Below are 15,193 nucleotides of genomic sequence, written 5' to 3' on the forward strand. Positions count from 1 at the left end.
TTAATATTCTGAAAGTTGCTTTCCTGTGATTTAGAGTTGTATTTCATTCTGCTGGATGCGTTTATACATTCTTAGATTGCTTTCATGTTTGTTTTATTGTTGCCTTAACTTTTTGTGTGCTGCCCTGAGAAACTGTAGAAGTGTGATAAAAATGAAACCAACTACATGCAAAATTTGCAAATCATACCATGTTACTCCAAACACCATGTTTTTCAATACATACATATATGCAGGCATTGTTTGTACAACGAGTGTACAAACTCACCCACTGCTGGAATGCTCAATTTATAGAATAAAGTGAGTCCTTCTGTGAAAACCCTCTGACCAGCAACACAGTTTTATTTGTAAACACTTATGTTACATGTTCCAATAATTTAATTGAATACCATGTTTTGTACACTTCACTGTATACTATCAATGTCAGACTAGAAAGAAAGCAACTGAGTTGCTTTATGGTTGTCCGATTTTCACACTTTAAACCTTCAAAAGATACCACTGAGGTTAGAATTACTGGACAAAGAAATACAAATAAAAATAAGATAATTAAAGAAATCAAATTGCTAAGAAGATAGGAAGGAAGAACACATGTGTGCACATATATAAAAAGAAGGGATATCCTGATAAAACCGGTCTTGAAAAACTCTTAAGTCTTCCAGGGCAAGTGTGGTTAAAAATGTTTCTGGACGTCTCATTTCTTTCCATACTTAAGAAACCAAAATACATCTTTGTTCTGAAGGAAACTATGAAATGTTTAAGGCCTAAAACATCACAACCCTGATTCTAGACAAGTACAGAGCTGCTGAGGGAAAAAGGGATACAGCTTGACAGAGTAAAAAAACGATTTTTGGTTGAATACAAGTTTTGTCTTTGTTCACAGCATAGTTAAATAATTCAGATTTCATGACACACCTAACATACAGAATAAATGGCAGAAAGGATCAGAGATGGAAGGGTTAAGCGACTCTTTTGCATCTTCACTTTTCATAAGTGGGGAAGAGTGGGGAATGATGTGACATAGAATGGTTCTTGCTCTCCTTCTACAACCTGCCTAAGGAATGTCGTCCCATCACCCCCATGGTGGATGCCTGTCAGTTTGCGTGCCCACCATGCACCTAAAATACTACTACTGTGATAACACTCGCAGTCAAGGTGCCACCGTTAAGTTTTACCTTCGTAGGATTAAGCCAAAAACATATATGGGCTACAGCAGTCAACCTTGTTTTAATGGAACTTCCAGACAAGAACAAAAGGGGAGAGGGTAAGATGGTATCTTGGGGCTGGAGAGTAAAACTACAATTTTACTCAAGTTGAATCATGTAGGGATTTAAGCCCATCTTTGGTAACAGTTGCAGAAAAGCCCTGGAATTCTGCGGGGTTTCTAGTGGTGTCCCTTGGCTGCCTTTCTGCATTCGTTTACAGAAGACAGGGCATGGATAAGCCACTGCATCTTTCTCAGTAAGGCCTCCCTGTTCCATCCACTGACAACCTATCAAGGGCCAAGCATGTGGGAGATCCATACTTCGTTTGTAGTAATGGGGCTGCCTGAATTTTATCAGAGCAGAGGCAGTGGGGGTATTTAACCTCCCCCTTTCCCCATGCTTGACATAAACTGGCATCTGAAGCTGCTGTTAGCCCAGGAATAGGGCGATGTGGGCTGAAACTTGGCTAATAATAGCATTGAGGGGCAATTTAGAGCTGGAAAATGTCACAGAGTTAATCCCCCCAAGTTGTTGCTCTAATCATATCAGGAACCCCTGCCCCATACCTAGGTAAATCAATACTGCTCAAGGTAGATCTTACACCAAAGAAGTGGGAAAAGAAAAGCCACTGACTTCTGCATTCACTGTATTTCAGTCTGGATGAAATGCAGCTAGCTGGGCCATACAAGTCACTTCTTTAAGTAGAGCAGATGACTTTAGGGAAACTGCTTTAGCATTGCCAACTCTTTCATTCGCCCCTGCTCTTGTGACCTATCGGGAGAACCTTGACATGAGCCCATCAGCAAGTGATAAGTGTGCGCTGTGAACATTTTCAGTCTACTGATTTCTGCGTATTATGTTGCTGATCAGTGCACAGGAGCTGGGCAGGCATGTGCTGAGCATTTTTAAAAATCAGTTCGCAGCCCTGAAATACTTTGGGGTAACAAGCTGAGTGCCCAGTTAGCCTTCATCTAAACACGTTCTTGTGTTAGACTGCAATAAAGCGCCTGCAGTTGCATCTCCATTGCGATAGCCGTCCAGAAGCACTGGGTGTGCATGCTAAGTCATTTTAGCAGGTGAAGCCCTGTGCTGTGTGCAGCATAAAAGAGTCCCACTCATACTGTAGAGGGGGAAAATACAAAAAACAAAAGGACAAAGCAGAGATGGCCAAAACCATCTCTGCTTATGCAAAGTATGCATCATGCCTGCTTTTAAGACGAAAGAGAACCCTTTATTTCCAGAATTAGTGTGTAAAAACAGAAGGAACAAGAAAGAGAGAAACAGAGAATCCATTTCTAACAATTAGAATGCAGATAATTGTAACATATTTCCCATTTTTAAAATATGCACAACAAATCCTGTTATCTCTCTCTCTATAGATCTACATAACTAGAGAAGGAACCTGCTATTACTGCATCCTATTTAAATGCCACTTCGATGTTCCCTGGGTTTTTGGTCCCCCAAATATCCCAACCATTATAGCCTACTAACATGCCTTTTAAAAAACTATTCCAGTAAAATAGCCACCCTTCCTGAAAGCCCCTATATAAAACCTTTTAGACCACACTGATTTGACATGAAAGGCTCTAATTTTAACTGTTTTACAGCTGCATTTTTACATTTCACAGCTGTTGCAAAGATCCTGAAACTAGAAGAACCACAAGCATGGAGTTCATAGGAACTATACAAAGCTAACTGTTATACAACACTGCATACACTCCTCCTGCCCTTCTAAGAAGGGAACACTGAGAAAAAATATAAAGGATCAAAATGCAATAATCTTCGCTTAAGACTTTTCCCGTGGTGAACAGCAACACCTCCCCCACCATGGCTCAATCCACTGGAATGTTCTTCTGTGCCATCCCCACTGAGACAAATGGCAACTGCATACAGGTGATACCAGTGCTCCTGTCGTCTCAGTGGAGAGCAGACGTTCTTCAGCGGACTGCAACCTAAGCTTGCCAATGAGATACAGGTCTGTTCTCAATCCGAATAGCTGAGTCAACTGCTATATGGAAGGTAAGAGTTCGACACGAGGTGGGCTTGCTTCAGCTTACGGACTTTCTCCATGTCAGATATCAGTGGGAAGAATCCACTACGAACTGCTTCAACGCAGCCTCCACGACATGCCACACTCATTAGGGACACAAAGCTTTGCAGACTGCTTTCCATACTGACCAACTGTTCTGTGCTTTTCACTGGTTAGCACCTATTCATGCAACCGGTTTTCCCGGGAGTCTGAAGTGTGCTTGAAAATCCATGTGCACCTACCAATAGGCACGTGATCAGCTGTTGCAACATCGCTGCAGCTTCCTGCAGTGCCGAAGCAAAAGCTGAATCTCACACGTGGCGGTAGAGTCACATGGGCGGCTGGCGAAGTATGGGCCGGAGGCCATCACATGCAAGGCTTGAGGACAGCTACCCCACAATGAAGTGGTGATGCAAGCAGGCTCTTCGTTAACTTTGGACAAAGAAGTGACTGGAGCCAAAGGGCCCCGTGCTTTTCAATGTATTGTAAATGTGTTGATAAAACCAAGTTGGATGAACACAGTTTCTAAACAAGGATTTCTATGTACAGACAGCACCACATTTAACTCTGGCAAAATTCCATCAAACAATGAGGTTTGACCACGGATGAAAATTATTTCCATCTCTGAAAGTTTTTGCAGGAGACATCTTTAGGTGCTTTTTTAAGTTTAAGATTAAAACTGCTTAGAAAACAGCTTGATGCTCCCCCACTATTCTTCCTATCAGGTAGTTAATAGCTAATTATTAAATATGTCGATAACCATTCCCTCCATGACCCCCCAACAGCCTCACCAGCATCACTGATGCTTTTGTTACACTACTTGAATACCGTTTGTGCCATTCTAATGCCAAAAACTGTTTAACTGTTACATGTTAATACAATACAAAAATTAGAAGCAATTTTAAGATCTGCATCACTAATGTATAAAATTACTATTATCCGTTGTGAAGGCATACAAATTCAACAATCAGAGAGCCTAAGAAGGGTGCTTTCCATTATAAAAGAAAGATTGATTGTCTTGAGATAAAAAGAGAGACAGGCCAAGAGCTAAGAAGCTTTCTGTTGCAGCAGGTCATGCAGTAACAGATGGGGGAGATGGGGGTGCATCTCCTCCAGGTTAAGTGCAACACTAGACACTTTAATAACACTTATCATTGCAGAGGTCATGCTGTAGTAGCATTGAACTTCTGAGAAGATTGGCACTGGAAGTTGAATGCAGTTGGTTACCAGGAGAAAAAAGGCAAGATGTGAACACCACACGGGGAATTCTCAAACTACTTCAGGTGTTCCGGGAGCACGGTTGCGATAAGGACAGAGGAAGGAGACCGTCCATTCCATTCTGATAATACGCCGTCCTTGAACATTAGATTCTTGGCAGGAAGCGGGACGCCTGTGTCAGCAGAAGCTGGATGCGAAAGTAAACTTGCAGCTGAAGAAGAGAAGTTGGTCTCTGAAAGTAATTCCACGGTTGAAATGCTTTCCTAAGGAAGAAAAAGGGAGTCATGCTTCAAATAGGACTGTTTAGAATAGAAGAGTGTAAGTACCATATGAGTGGATTTCAGCCCAGTAAGGGTAAAACTAGATTCCAACATAAACATTTTCCCCAAGGAATTAACTAACTAGAATTAATCATTTGTACTTGATAAAGCCTATCAAAACCAATACGTACTGGCATTCCACATTTTTTGTTGAATATATTGTTATATTTTTTCTGTATGGATGCATGTTTTATATGTGATGCATATCTTTAGGATTATGTTTGAGAGAAAAGCATTTTATAAGCACTTGAGGATCTTGTGTTGTGCTGGGTTACTTACCTAGAAGGCTCATATTTGCTTACTTTGGTTCATTTTTGGTCAATAACTAACTTACAGCTCCATTTTACATGGGGGTTCAGGCAGTTCTTTCAATGATAATCATGTATAGGCAACTGAAGGGAACTTAAACTGCCCTGGATCTTCTAGCAATTTGTCTTTGGTGCACGAACATTTTTGGGGAGACAATTCAGGGAACTGCACGTTTCCACAAAGCCTTTCTTCAGCCCAGCCCCTGGTGATCTCCACAAAGTGCAGGTTTTTCCTTTGTCCTCCCCCCTCTGCTCCCTTCTGCCAAGCCCATAGCACCAAGGGGGTCTGTGGCACCAAGCACCTGCACCAGGCCCCACGGATGTCACAGAGGGATTTTAAAGCCTGGGAATCAGGCTTGAGACCTGGATACCTAAAGGAACGCCTGCTTCCATATTTGCCCTCCTGCCCCTTGAGATTGGCAGCAGAGGCCCTCCTCCAGGAGCCCTCTGTGAAAGATATTAGGAGGCAAAGTACCCGGAGGAGGGCTTTCTCTCTGTGGTAGTGCCCCATCTGTGGAATGCGCTCCCCAGAGAGGTTCGCCTGGCGCCGTCATTATTTGTTTTTCGGTGCCAGGCTAAGACATTTTTATTTAAACAATATTTTAACAATGATTAATAATATCTATAGGTTTTAATTGTGCAGCCAGGGTGTTTCTGGATTTTAACTGTATTTGTATTGTGTTTATTTATTTATGTGAGCCGTCCCGAGGCTATAAGTGATGGGACTGCATACAAAACTTCTAAACAAACAAACAAACAAACAAACAAACAGCCTCTGACTCAAGCAGATGCCCCTGAAGGGACCAGGCAAGCAGACAGGACCATGAAAAACAGAGAGACCTAAACTGAAGGGAGAAGCTGATGGGGAGCAGTTTGTGAGACAACACGAATAGCTCTGGTGGTCCTTTTAGCAAGGGGCTCAATTAGAGAAAATGTGCAGTTAATGATGAAGTCACACGGTCAGCCCGACAACAATGACGAATGCAATATAGAGAATAAGCTCATTTACTAAGTAGAAAGTGCCCTTTGGCATCTGAGTTAAAAAGAACACTGAGATGTGGATTCATTCATGCCCCAATCATTTGTATCATAAAGGAACTTCTTCAGAAACATAGTTTTTTACCTGGAATGAATGGACAAAGCTAAGGACCTGAAGAGAAAGTTTTCTACTGGAATGTAACAGTTTTTGAAGGCTGTCAAAAGAAGAGAAAAAACCTGTTAGACAACGTTCTCTATTTTTACGTCAGCCAACAATCTCCACACATATATTGCAATGATCTCCCCACTCGCCCCCAGCAACTCACCTGTCTCTGCTACACAACCCATGGCTCGCAATTTTCCGGCAGACTTTCCGGTTTAATTCTGAGCTAAAGAGTGGAATTCCAAAGCACAGTTCCAGGGGAACCCATTCCAGTTCTGTTGTAGGAACTGTGAAGACAGAGGCACAGTGGAATGAACTTAAAATGAATATCCAACATTCATTAACTGAGAACATCTTTCCAGATATTTTGAACTATTACTCCTGCCATCCCATCGAGCATAGCCAGGCATAATGGAAGCTGTGGTCCAAACCATTTGGAAGGGCTCAGTTTGGGGAAAGCTACTCTAGAGACAGATTGCTGCTCTCCAATGGATACCTTTCTCCCATCTCCCTTCTCTGAAAATCAGACCATATTTAATAAGTTTAGCACAGTCTCTTGAGACATCTGGAATGAACTTGTTAGTAGATATTTTATTGCTCCTTTCCTTCTTGTTGCACGCTGTGTTCTGTCTCATGAAACATTGTCACATTGTGTATTGTATTGTTTTATGCTGTTTATGGATTTTAATATGATGTAAGTCACCCAGTCCTAGAGGAGATCAAACCTGACTGCTCTTTAGAAGGCCAGATACTGAAGATGAAACTCAAATACTTTGGCCACCTAATGAGAAGGAAAAGAGCCTAATGCTGGGAACAATTGAGGGCAAAAGAAGAAGGGGACGGCAGAGGACGAGGTGGCTAGATGGAGCCACTGAAGCAGTCGGCATGAGCTTAAGTGGACTCCAGGGGATGATGGAGGACAGGAAGGCCTGGGGGAATGTTGTCCATGGAGTCGCGATGGGTCAGACATGACTTCACAACTAACAACAACAACAAACCTTCCCACAAAATGAAACAACTACAGGACATTACCAAAGCATGTTTTTAAAAGGCTTAGTTGTATTGCACTACCAGCAATTAACTGAATTAGACAATCACATAATTAAGAGACACTGTGCTGTCCAGTACACATGAAACAAACATTTTTGCTGTATTAGATACAGCCTAAGATTCACAGACTCAACAGGCCAATGCCAAAGCAGCAATCCACTGATTACACACTTTGTAGTGGCGCCCACAACAGTTTCCCAAATTCCCAATTGTGCCTGTTGGTTCAAAAAAGTTGGGGACCCTTGTCTTCGATGATGCTAGTGAGACCAGATACCACTGCCTACATGAAGCACTGGCCTGGTTCCGTACATGGCAGTTAACAAGGTCAATCCCACCATGAAAAGATGTGGAATAGAATAAGCAGAAGATGCTGGAAATGAATGCATTGCTGAACTAATTCTGGATTCATTTCAAAATGAAAGTTCTTTAGAAGGAGTCACAATGCAAATCCACACTGTTGAATCCTGCCCTGCTCAGTCAAATTAAAATCCTCTGCAATGGAACAATAGATTATTTCCTTCTTTCCCCTTCCAACTGGTTTGAAGGGCTAAATTTCAAAAACATGATACAGCAGGCTGGTAAGAAGCCATTTAACCACAGTGAATTATAGATTGCCTCCAGGTTAGAAAACAAGGAAGCATTTGTCAAGTAGAACAGAGAGTTGTTCTTTCCTTTTTAATTCATGCTGTGCATAAATGACTAACACAGGTATAATAGGGATAGATGGACTAGTGCATTACTTTGCAAACAATTCATTTTGTGAGTTTGCCAGACTTCAACTCCATACATACACTTGCTCACTCACTCTATGTTGCAGTATTTTGGAAGAGAACAGAATTGGAGTAGAATGATGCTTCCATAGCTTCCAATTTCCCCCCAAGGAAGACCTGGTGTATACAAAACATACCGGAATTTGCTCAGCAGTACATTTATTCTCTGCACTCTTTGGTTTCTACCTTAGGCATCTTTTCAGTGTGTGTTGCAGCTTTCTGGCATGCACCACCCAGTCTATCTATGTCCAGAGCTTCTGTCTACCACCTGCAGCTTGCATGATCCACAGCCAGTGACCAACGTTCTGCAAGGCAGATAGAGTACTTCCGACACCAGGCAAATGCCCAACAGCTACAAAGTTCTAGAGGCAAACCCAATACTGAATATTTAAGACGACAAAATCACCCTATTAAAGATGACCTTTTTTCTTCCTGCCTTTTTAAAAAACAAACTTTTAAAAAGATTACCTTCGGGACTTTGCTTAGCTGCTGAATCTATGGATGGCTCTTCAATGACCATTTCAAATGATTCAGTGCTTCCATTTACATCTGAGCCCAGTGCCAGCTCTGCCTCACCTTAGAAGAAAAGAAAGATATGCTTAGGCTATACTCGTGCTATGATGCAGCAGCTCTGACATATCCTCCATGCCATGGCTTTTCTGATACGGACACTCTTGATGTGCTTGGTAGCAGATGACTATGCACAGGATGTTTCTCTCCCGAAGGAAAAACGGGGAAGATCCTGAATGTATGGGGCCCTGGAATTTGGCCTTTTGACTGCGTATGCTCTAGCGATGCTACATTCAGCTTCCTTTCTTCCTTCCTTCCCGCTTTGTTTCACTGCACAGAAGGATGCACAGAAATTCAAAGGCTTTATTGAACTTGGGATTCTTTCTATAATTGGCTGGGGAAACGGGACTTGGCATAAACTTAGAGATGTTTTTAAATTATTATAAATTGATTTGAATTTGACTTCAGAATGTTAAAAAATATGTAGTAGGAGGCTGACCCAGTAAATCCGATGTATGTGATGTTTGATGTTTTTAGTGTTAGTTTAAAATTTTAATAAAAAAATTATATAAAAAAAAGAAATTCAAAGGCTACAGGCCACCAAATCTGACAATGTAGACATATTACTAACCAACCTTTTCCATCAGAAGCATCACTCAGCTTTCTGTTCACATGATGACTGAAAGGGTTCAACATGGTTACATAGCCACAGAAATGCTGCAGATCCATCTTTTCCCGTAACATCTTCAGCGCTTTATGAACACCCATGTTGAGACGAGAAAAATCTTGAAACAAGCGCCAAAGATGCACATTATTAAATTACTATAATAAACCACTTACTACCACCCCCCACCAAATAATCCTCAACTTTTAAGAGTACTACTTTTCATCAGTTCAGCTACAAGTTTCAGTTCTGGTTTTAATGTGTGCACTGACTTTCTAGTCTGTTGGAGCTATGCTTCCATTTTGTTTGGGTTAAATGAATCCTTTTGGAAAAAAAATGTACAAGAAAGATGTATATAAAAAGAATGCTTATGGGTAAAATTAAGTACTCATGAGACACAAATCTGAAAGCCAGGAAAACTGAGCAAAGGAGAACAGCTCAGTGCACAGAACACACTTGGCATGTACAAGATCCTGAGTTTAAACCACAGTATCTTCAATTAAAAAAAGGATCAGGGAGCAGGTGATGGGAAAGACCTGAGATTCTGGAGAGAAATATTTGCATTTTCTTGTTTACCCTTAAAACCAGAGTGCAAGACCCCAGAAACTGGGGTCCAAATCCAGCCTCCTGGTTTCCACGCGCTCATGCTCTTTTCCTCCAAGCAATGATGGTGGTTTCTCAGCAGAAGTTTGCTAAAACATGCTGGCATTTTTTAGTTTTTGGGCCATGGCCCTTTATAGTTCTGTGACCAGTTTGGTCCAAGCAGCCACTGACCTGTGGCCCCTTAAAGCTTCTCCAAATATAAATTCAGCCCTTAGGCTTTAATATCAACATGCTACTGTGAGGAGTAAGATCCTGCTTGGAGGAGCTAATGGTGCACATGCTGAACCTGAACCAAGAATAATAATGAACACGATATACTTACCTCCCTGCTGTTCCGCGTCATCGAATGGAAACGGCATGTGGATAGTTTCTCCCATACCATGCATGCCATGCCCCTAAGAGCCAAGACAAGACATGGAATCCTCATCACTGCGACTTTTCTCAGCTTTTCATCTTCAGAAGTGCCTAGCCCTCACTGTGACACAGTGAGATTACATGATACAACACCCCCAAGACAGCAATTGCATTAGGGAAGAACTAAGTCCATTTCAGGACCTTAAATGGCTTGCTCTGGTTAGGTTAGAAGAGAAATTACTGCTGGGAGGACCAAGATCCTCGGAGGACCATTAGGCTGCCACGACTCTCTTCCTCGTCATTCATAAGATAATGAAAATCCTATCTGCTCTTTAAATAGGTTTCCACCATTCAGAAGGATGGCAGAAACATCTCAGCCTGCTTTTAACAGTAAGTACCAAATCCCAATACATTTTAGGTTGAGACAGGAGACAGGATAGGACCATTGCTTGGCATCTGCCTATTAAGCAAACTAACTTCAGTTCCTTCTTTTATCTTTCCCCTTTGCCACAAACATCTGTGACTTCATCCATTTTTACAGGGGGAATCCATACCTGAATCAGAACAGCAGAATGGGTTAAAGCATCATTCAACATAGTGAGCACATTTGAAGTTGGGACGACTCCTGGGTCATGCCCCCAAGAGGTTATCAACAAGCGGTCATAACCCTGGGAAATGGAAGTGAAAATACAGTCAGATCAATACTGAGATGTATACAGCCTTCCATTAAGAGCAACATTCTTCAGTGTGTATATCTTTCTGCAGATCTTGCTCCAGAAAATTAACAAGCTCTTTTCCCAGCTTGCTCAGCTGAACTGACAGCACTTAATTTTCTGTCTGTAGGTAAGCATTCCAAAATACCAATTGTACTGATTTACCTACTTTTTTCCAATTCTTTTACACCAAGTTTCTTATCAGCATACCCATCTCTCTATAGCATGTGCCATCAAGTTGTCTCTGACAGATGGCAACCCTATGAGTGAAAGCCCTCCAAAATGCCCTATTTTGATCTGTTCAGCTTTTCCAAATTCAAGACTGTGGCTTCCTCCTATTAATACTTTTTAACAGATAGTGATTTGGTATATTCTAAAGCAACAAAGGCATATAAATCAAGGACAATCTGGGTTCTGTTGGTCAGTAAATTCTGTTAAGATCCATTGATAGTAGCTGTTTATATACACGAAGAGGAAAATGGTGAAAGGCTTCTACCCAAACATAATTTCTCCTACATTTCCAGCTCTACAGTCTGTTTAAGTAAAAGCACCAACTTCATCCTGTGTGTGAATTTGCAGAAGGAACCACAACTTCATTACACAAAACTTTCATTCCCTCTCTATCCATAGTACTAACCTGAAAGATATCCGGAAGTTTTCGAAGTCTTGCTCCTTTAGATAACAACAGGGATGGTGGCCCTTGTCCAGTAATATGATAGATATAGAGCTTGAACCATACAGAGCTAACTTCTGGAATAGCTGGTCCAATATGCTGAAACATTAAAAAGGCAGCTGAAGTAATAACTCACACTGCAGCAAGAATGAACATTGCTTCCATGTAACTATTTGCTTTTATGATTTAGCAACATTGGAAAGACATAGCAACAAATGTTAATTACATATTCAAACGGCCCTTTGGACAGCAAGGCCTTCAAAGTTCCTTCAAACAACTTCCCCAATCCTTCAAGACTTTCTAAAAGCAGTCATCAGAAAGACACTAAAAGAAGCCAGTGTTAAAAACATATTAGAATCAAGCAGTAATACTAACCTGTAGCAGCTTGAAAAACATCTTTTGGAACACTTATGCCTGACTAATTTCTTTCTTACATCTAATGGACCAGAAGACTAATCGTGTAGTAACAACAATTTTAAGTTGCCACATTTCGCCTCTAAAGCCACTCACATGACATACATCCCAGTGCTGCTATCGGCAGGAACGTGTGAGGAATCTGTTTGCGGGTGGGACGCTATCAGATTCCCTGGGCTTGGCTCCCTGGACTCCCGTCTGCCTCGCAGCAGCCTTGAGTGCAAGTTCCTGCCAACCACACTGAGAGTTGGCGGAATGCTCACCAGGGAATCAAGCCCCACATGCTGCATGGGCCTTGCCCCTCTTCTGCAGCACCCACTTGAGCTGCTGCACCTGATATGGAAGGGGGTTGTGGGACATATGATCTCCCTTCTCCAGGCATTGGTGGACCTTCCCTTGGCTTGGCTCGCTTTGCAAGACCAGGCTGAGCATGAGAGGAACTCCATGAATGCTAGAGGGACAGATTATGCTAGGGTTTGTCCCCATCCCGGTTATCCGGGGTGAATCTGGTGCTGAACATTTCCTAAACTGCTCCTCTGCTTCCTGGAACCTGCCAGCAGGGCAACTGCAAATTCTGACTTGGTCAGCTTTGGTACAGCCAAAAGGATTTTGACATTATTGTATATTCTCCCACCCCATCCGAGGTTTCTTTTGAGGATTGTCTTACCTGGGGTGTACAGCTGCTGATGGGCCGAATTTCATTTGTGAGAGGTGCCATGGAGACAAGCAGTGTGTAGTTTTTGTTCAAAACTCTACTGCATGTGGCAGGGTCCAAGCCAAGCAAACTTTCACAGCGCAGTAAATCCAGAGGAAAACCTACATTAACAATGTCAAAGACACTTGGAATACAGATAAAAAACGAACATATACAACTGAAAGGGGTATGGGAAAGCGGGAGGGAAAAATACAAATTTAGATGGTCTTTCTTCCTCAAAATTTTAATAAAAATCAACTTAATGATTTACAGAACAATCTTGTGGAGGTTGTGGGGGGAAAGACATTCCCTAGGAGAGAAACTACCAATTCCTAAGCCACGCTAGCTCATGAAAGTCATGTCAGAAGATGGTAGTATGAAAACTTCATGCCCCAGTGCAGACAGATGTTTTTAATATTCCTTCCACTGATGGCAAGATGAAGAGAAGTAACTACACCAGCGGCTACAAGGCCAGCTGACTTGGAAGACTATTAGAACTTGAGCATCTAAGCTCACCCCTGATCTGCTCCAACATGCTCTTTTTCAGATCCTATGGCTGTAACAAAGGCAAGATAACAGTACGGTTTTCTGCCACTGCAGCAAAGAGTATGAACCTTCTCTAACCACAGGATTCCTTCTTTGACTGCAAAAAGGGGGGTCCACCAAAGAAGACTTCCCACGGACCACCTGCCGCACCCTTAAACAGGTTATTACCTGGGGCAGCCTTTCCCAACCTGGTGTCCTCCAGATGTTAGGGACTACAGCTCCCAGTGTTCCTCACCATTGACCACACTGGTTGAGTTGCCCAACCCACCTGGAGCACACAAGGTCAAGGAAAGCTGAGGTAGGAACATCCATTTTCGCCTATCAAAGAAAACAAAAAACAAAACCAAAACCAGCAGGGAATTTAAGAGCTACTATGAGCCTGGCCCTTACATTCCCCTTGCAGCTTGAACAGACGCCCATGATATCTCACAACTGTCCCTCTGTTTCAGGGGGGGCTTTGCCAGGAGGCAAAGGGGACACTGTTGTTCAAGAAACATAAACCCAACTTTCACTTGGGCATACGTTCTTTGAATGTGCATTCCTTGAAAGGTAGCCCCTTACTATGTAATACTTTGGATTCCAGCAACACTGTTTTTTAATTGAAGAAGGTATCTAAGTTCGTTAATTTATAATGCTGTATATCTCAGGGTTAAGGTACATAATAGGAGGTTATAAATCTCCTTTTGAAGAGGGCAGTTGAATCAACAGCACCAAATTCCCTGGCTTCTGACTACTTAAACCAGAACAGCAATTCATACTAACCCAGGACACTCCCTCAGCCCAAGTTCATGGGTCCATCTCACCCACTGTTGTCAACTGGCAGCAGCTCTGCAGGCAGGAATTTTTTCAGCTCTATCTCAACATGGAGAAGGTTGAACTGGGAATTTCTACATGCAAAGCAAGTGCTCTAACACTGAGCTACAGCCCTTCCTCAAATACTATGCTGTGTTGTATTTATACCACACCTTTCTTCCTCTCTCAAGGAATCCAAGGGGGCTTACAAAGGTGTTTTTCTTCTCTATTTTATCCTCACAAAAACAACCAGTGAGGTAGGTTAGGCTGAGCATGTGTGACTTGCCAAACTCCCCCTGTCAGCTTCGTGGACAAGCGGGAATTTAGAATGCAGTCCAACACTCTCACTTCCAACAGCACACAACTCTGATTCAAGAAACTAAGGGTACATTAAAGTCGCAAAAGATAAATTTCTGTGTTGGAGATCAAGCTTCTCCAGAGGCACAAACCTGTCATATAAGACCCAACTTCAATGTGAAACCAACCTCATGAGCAGCTGGGAGCTACATTACCCACTGCTGTGGACTGAAATGACAACTGAAGTCTTGTTCATGCATTCCTTGACCCTGGAATAATAGTTCAGGTTTTTTCTCCTCTGCCTCTGCCCAAAAGGTGATGCATGGGGACTAAAAAACCACAGTTATGTTCTGGAGTTAAAACTCAGGGTTGCTTCTCTCCCAACAACCCAAAGTACCCGGTTCAGATGCCACACAGCACAACACAGGAATGGGTTCCTTCACCAAAGTGGAAAAGAAGCAGAGGCAGTGAACAACTGGGAACCAGCACCCTGAGTAGTGCAAGTTTCCCGCCTTCATGGTTCTAATAATCTCCTGGTAGTTGGTACATGCAAACCGGGCCAGGGAAGAGGAAGAACATTATCTGCAAGAGGATGTATGAATACCCAGGCAGGTCCCAGTTTCACTTGCACAATGTAATGGGAGGCAAAAGTAGTTGCAGACAGCTAATGCCCTATTGGTGACAGTGGAAAAGAATGGGACTGTCCCACAGAAAGGTACCAAAATCAGTTTTTTTTTCTAATGTGACTGCCTTAACTGGCAGTCATCTGGACATAGTGTTAAAATCTTTAATGCAAACACTGTTCTCCCTAAAATATTGTGTAAGATCAACGTGCTGCTTGGATAATGCTTGTCAGCAAATCTACCTACAGTCATTAGAACTCAAGAACGTCAATCAG

The 15,193-nt window shown here is 42.3% G+C and overlaps 1 protein-coding gene across 1 annotated transcript in view; it reads right to left on the reverse strand.

Annotated features, from left to right (window-relative positions):
• Positions 1–321: 321 nt before the first annotated feature.
• Positions 322–15,193, reverse strand: part of FAM91A1 (family with sequence similarity 91 member A1) — a 32,565-nt gene continuing 17,693 nt past the window's right edge. The window contains exons 16-24 of the mRNA XM_044421852.1: positions 12,634–12,782; positions 11,517–11,651; positions 10,721–10,834; positions 10,135–10,207; positions 9,181–9,330; positions 8,504–8,611; positions 6,379–6,502; positions 6,198–6,267; positions 322–4,709 (exon numbers count right to left, since the gene is read on the reverse strand). Coding sequence (XP_044277787.1) covers positions 4,503–4,709; positions 6,198–6,267; positions 6,379–6,502; positions 8,504–8,611; positions 9,181–9,330; positions 10,135–10,207; positions 10,721–10,834; positions 11,517–11,651; positions 12,634–12,782 — 1,130 coding nt within the window. The 3' untranslated portion in view covers positions 322–4,502. The remainder of the gene's footprint in view (positions 4,710–6,197; positions 6,268–6,378; positions 6,503–8,503; positions 8,612–9,180; positions 9,331–10,134; positions 10,208–10,720; positions 10,835–11,516; positions 11,652–12,633; positions 12,783–15,193) is intronic.

The sequence above is a fragment of the Varanus komodoensis genome, unplaced genomic scaffold, assembly GCF_004798865.1.
Source record: "Varanus komodoensis strain SLA01 unplaced genomic scaffold, ASM479886v1 scaffold12, whole genome shotgun sequence".
Taxonomy (NCBI): domain Eukaryota; kingdom Metazoa; phylum Chordata; class Lepidosauria; order Squamata; family Varanidae; genus Varanus; species Varanus komodoensis.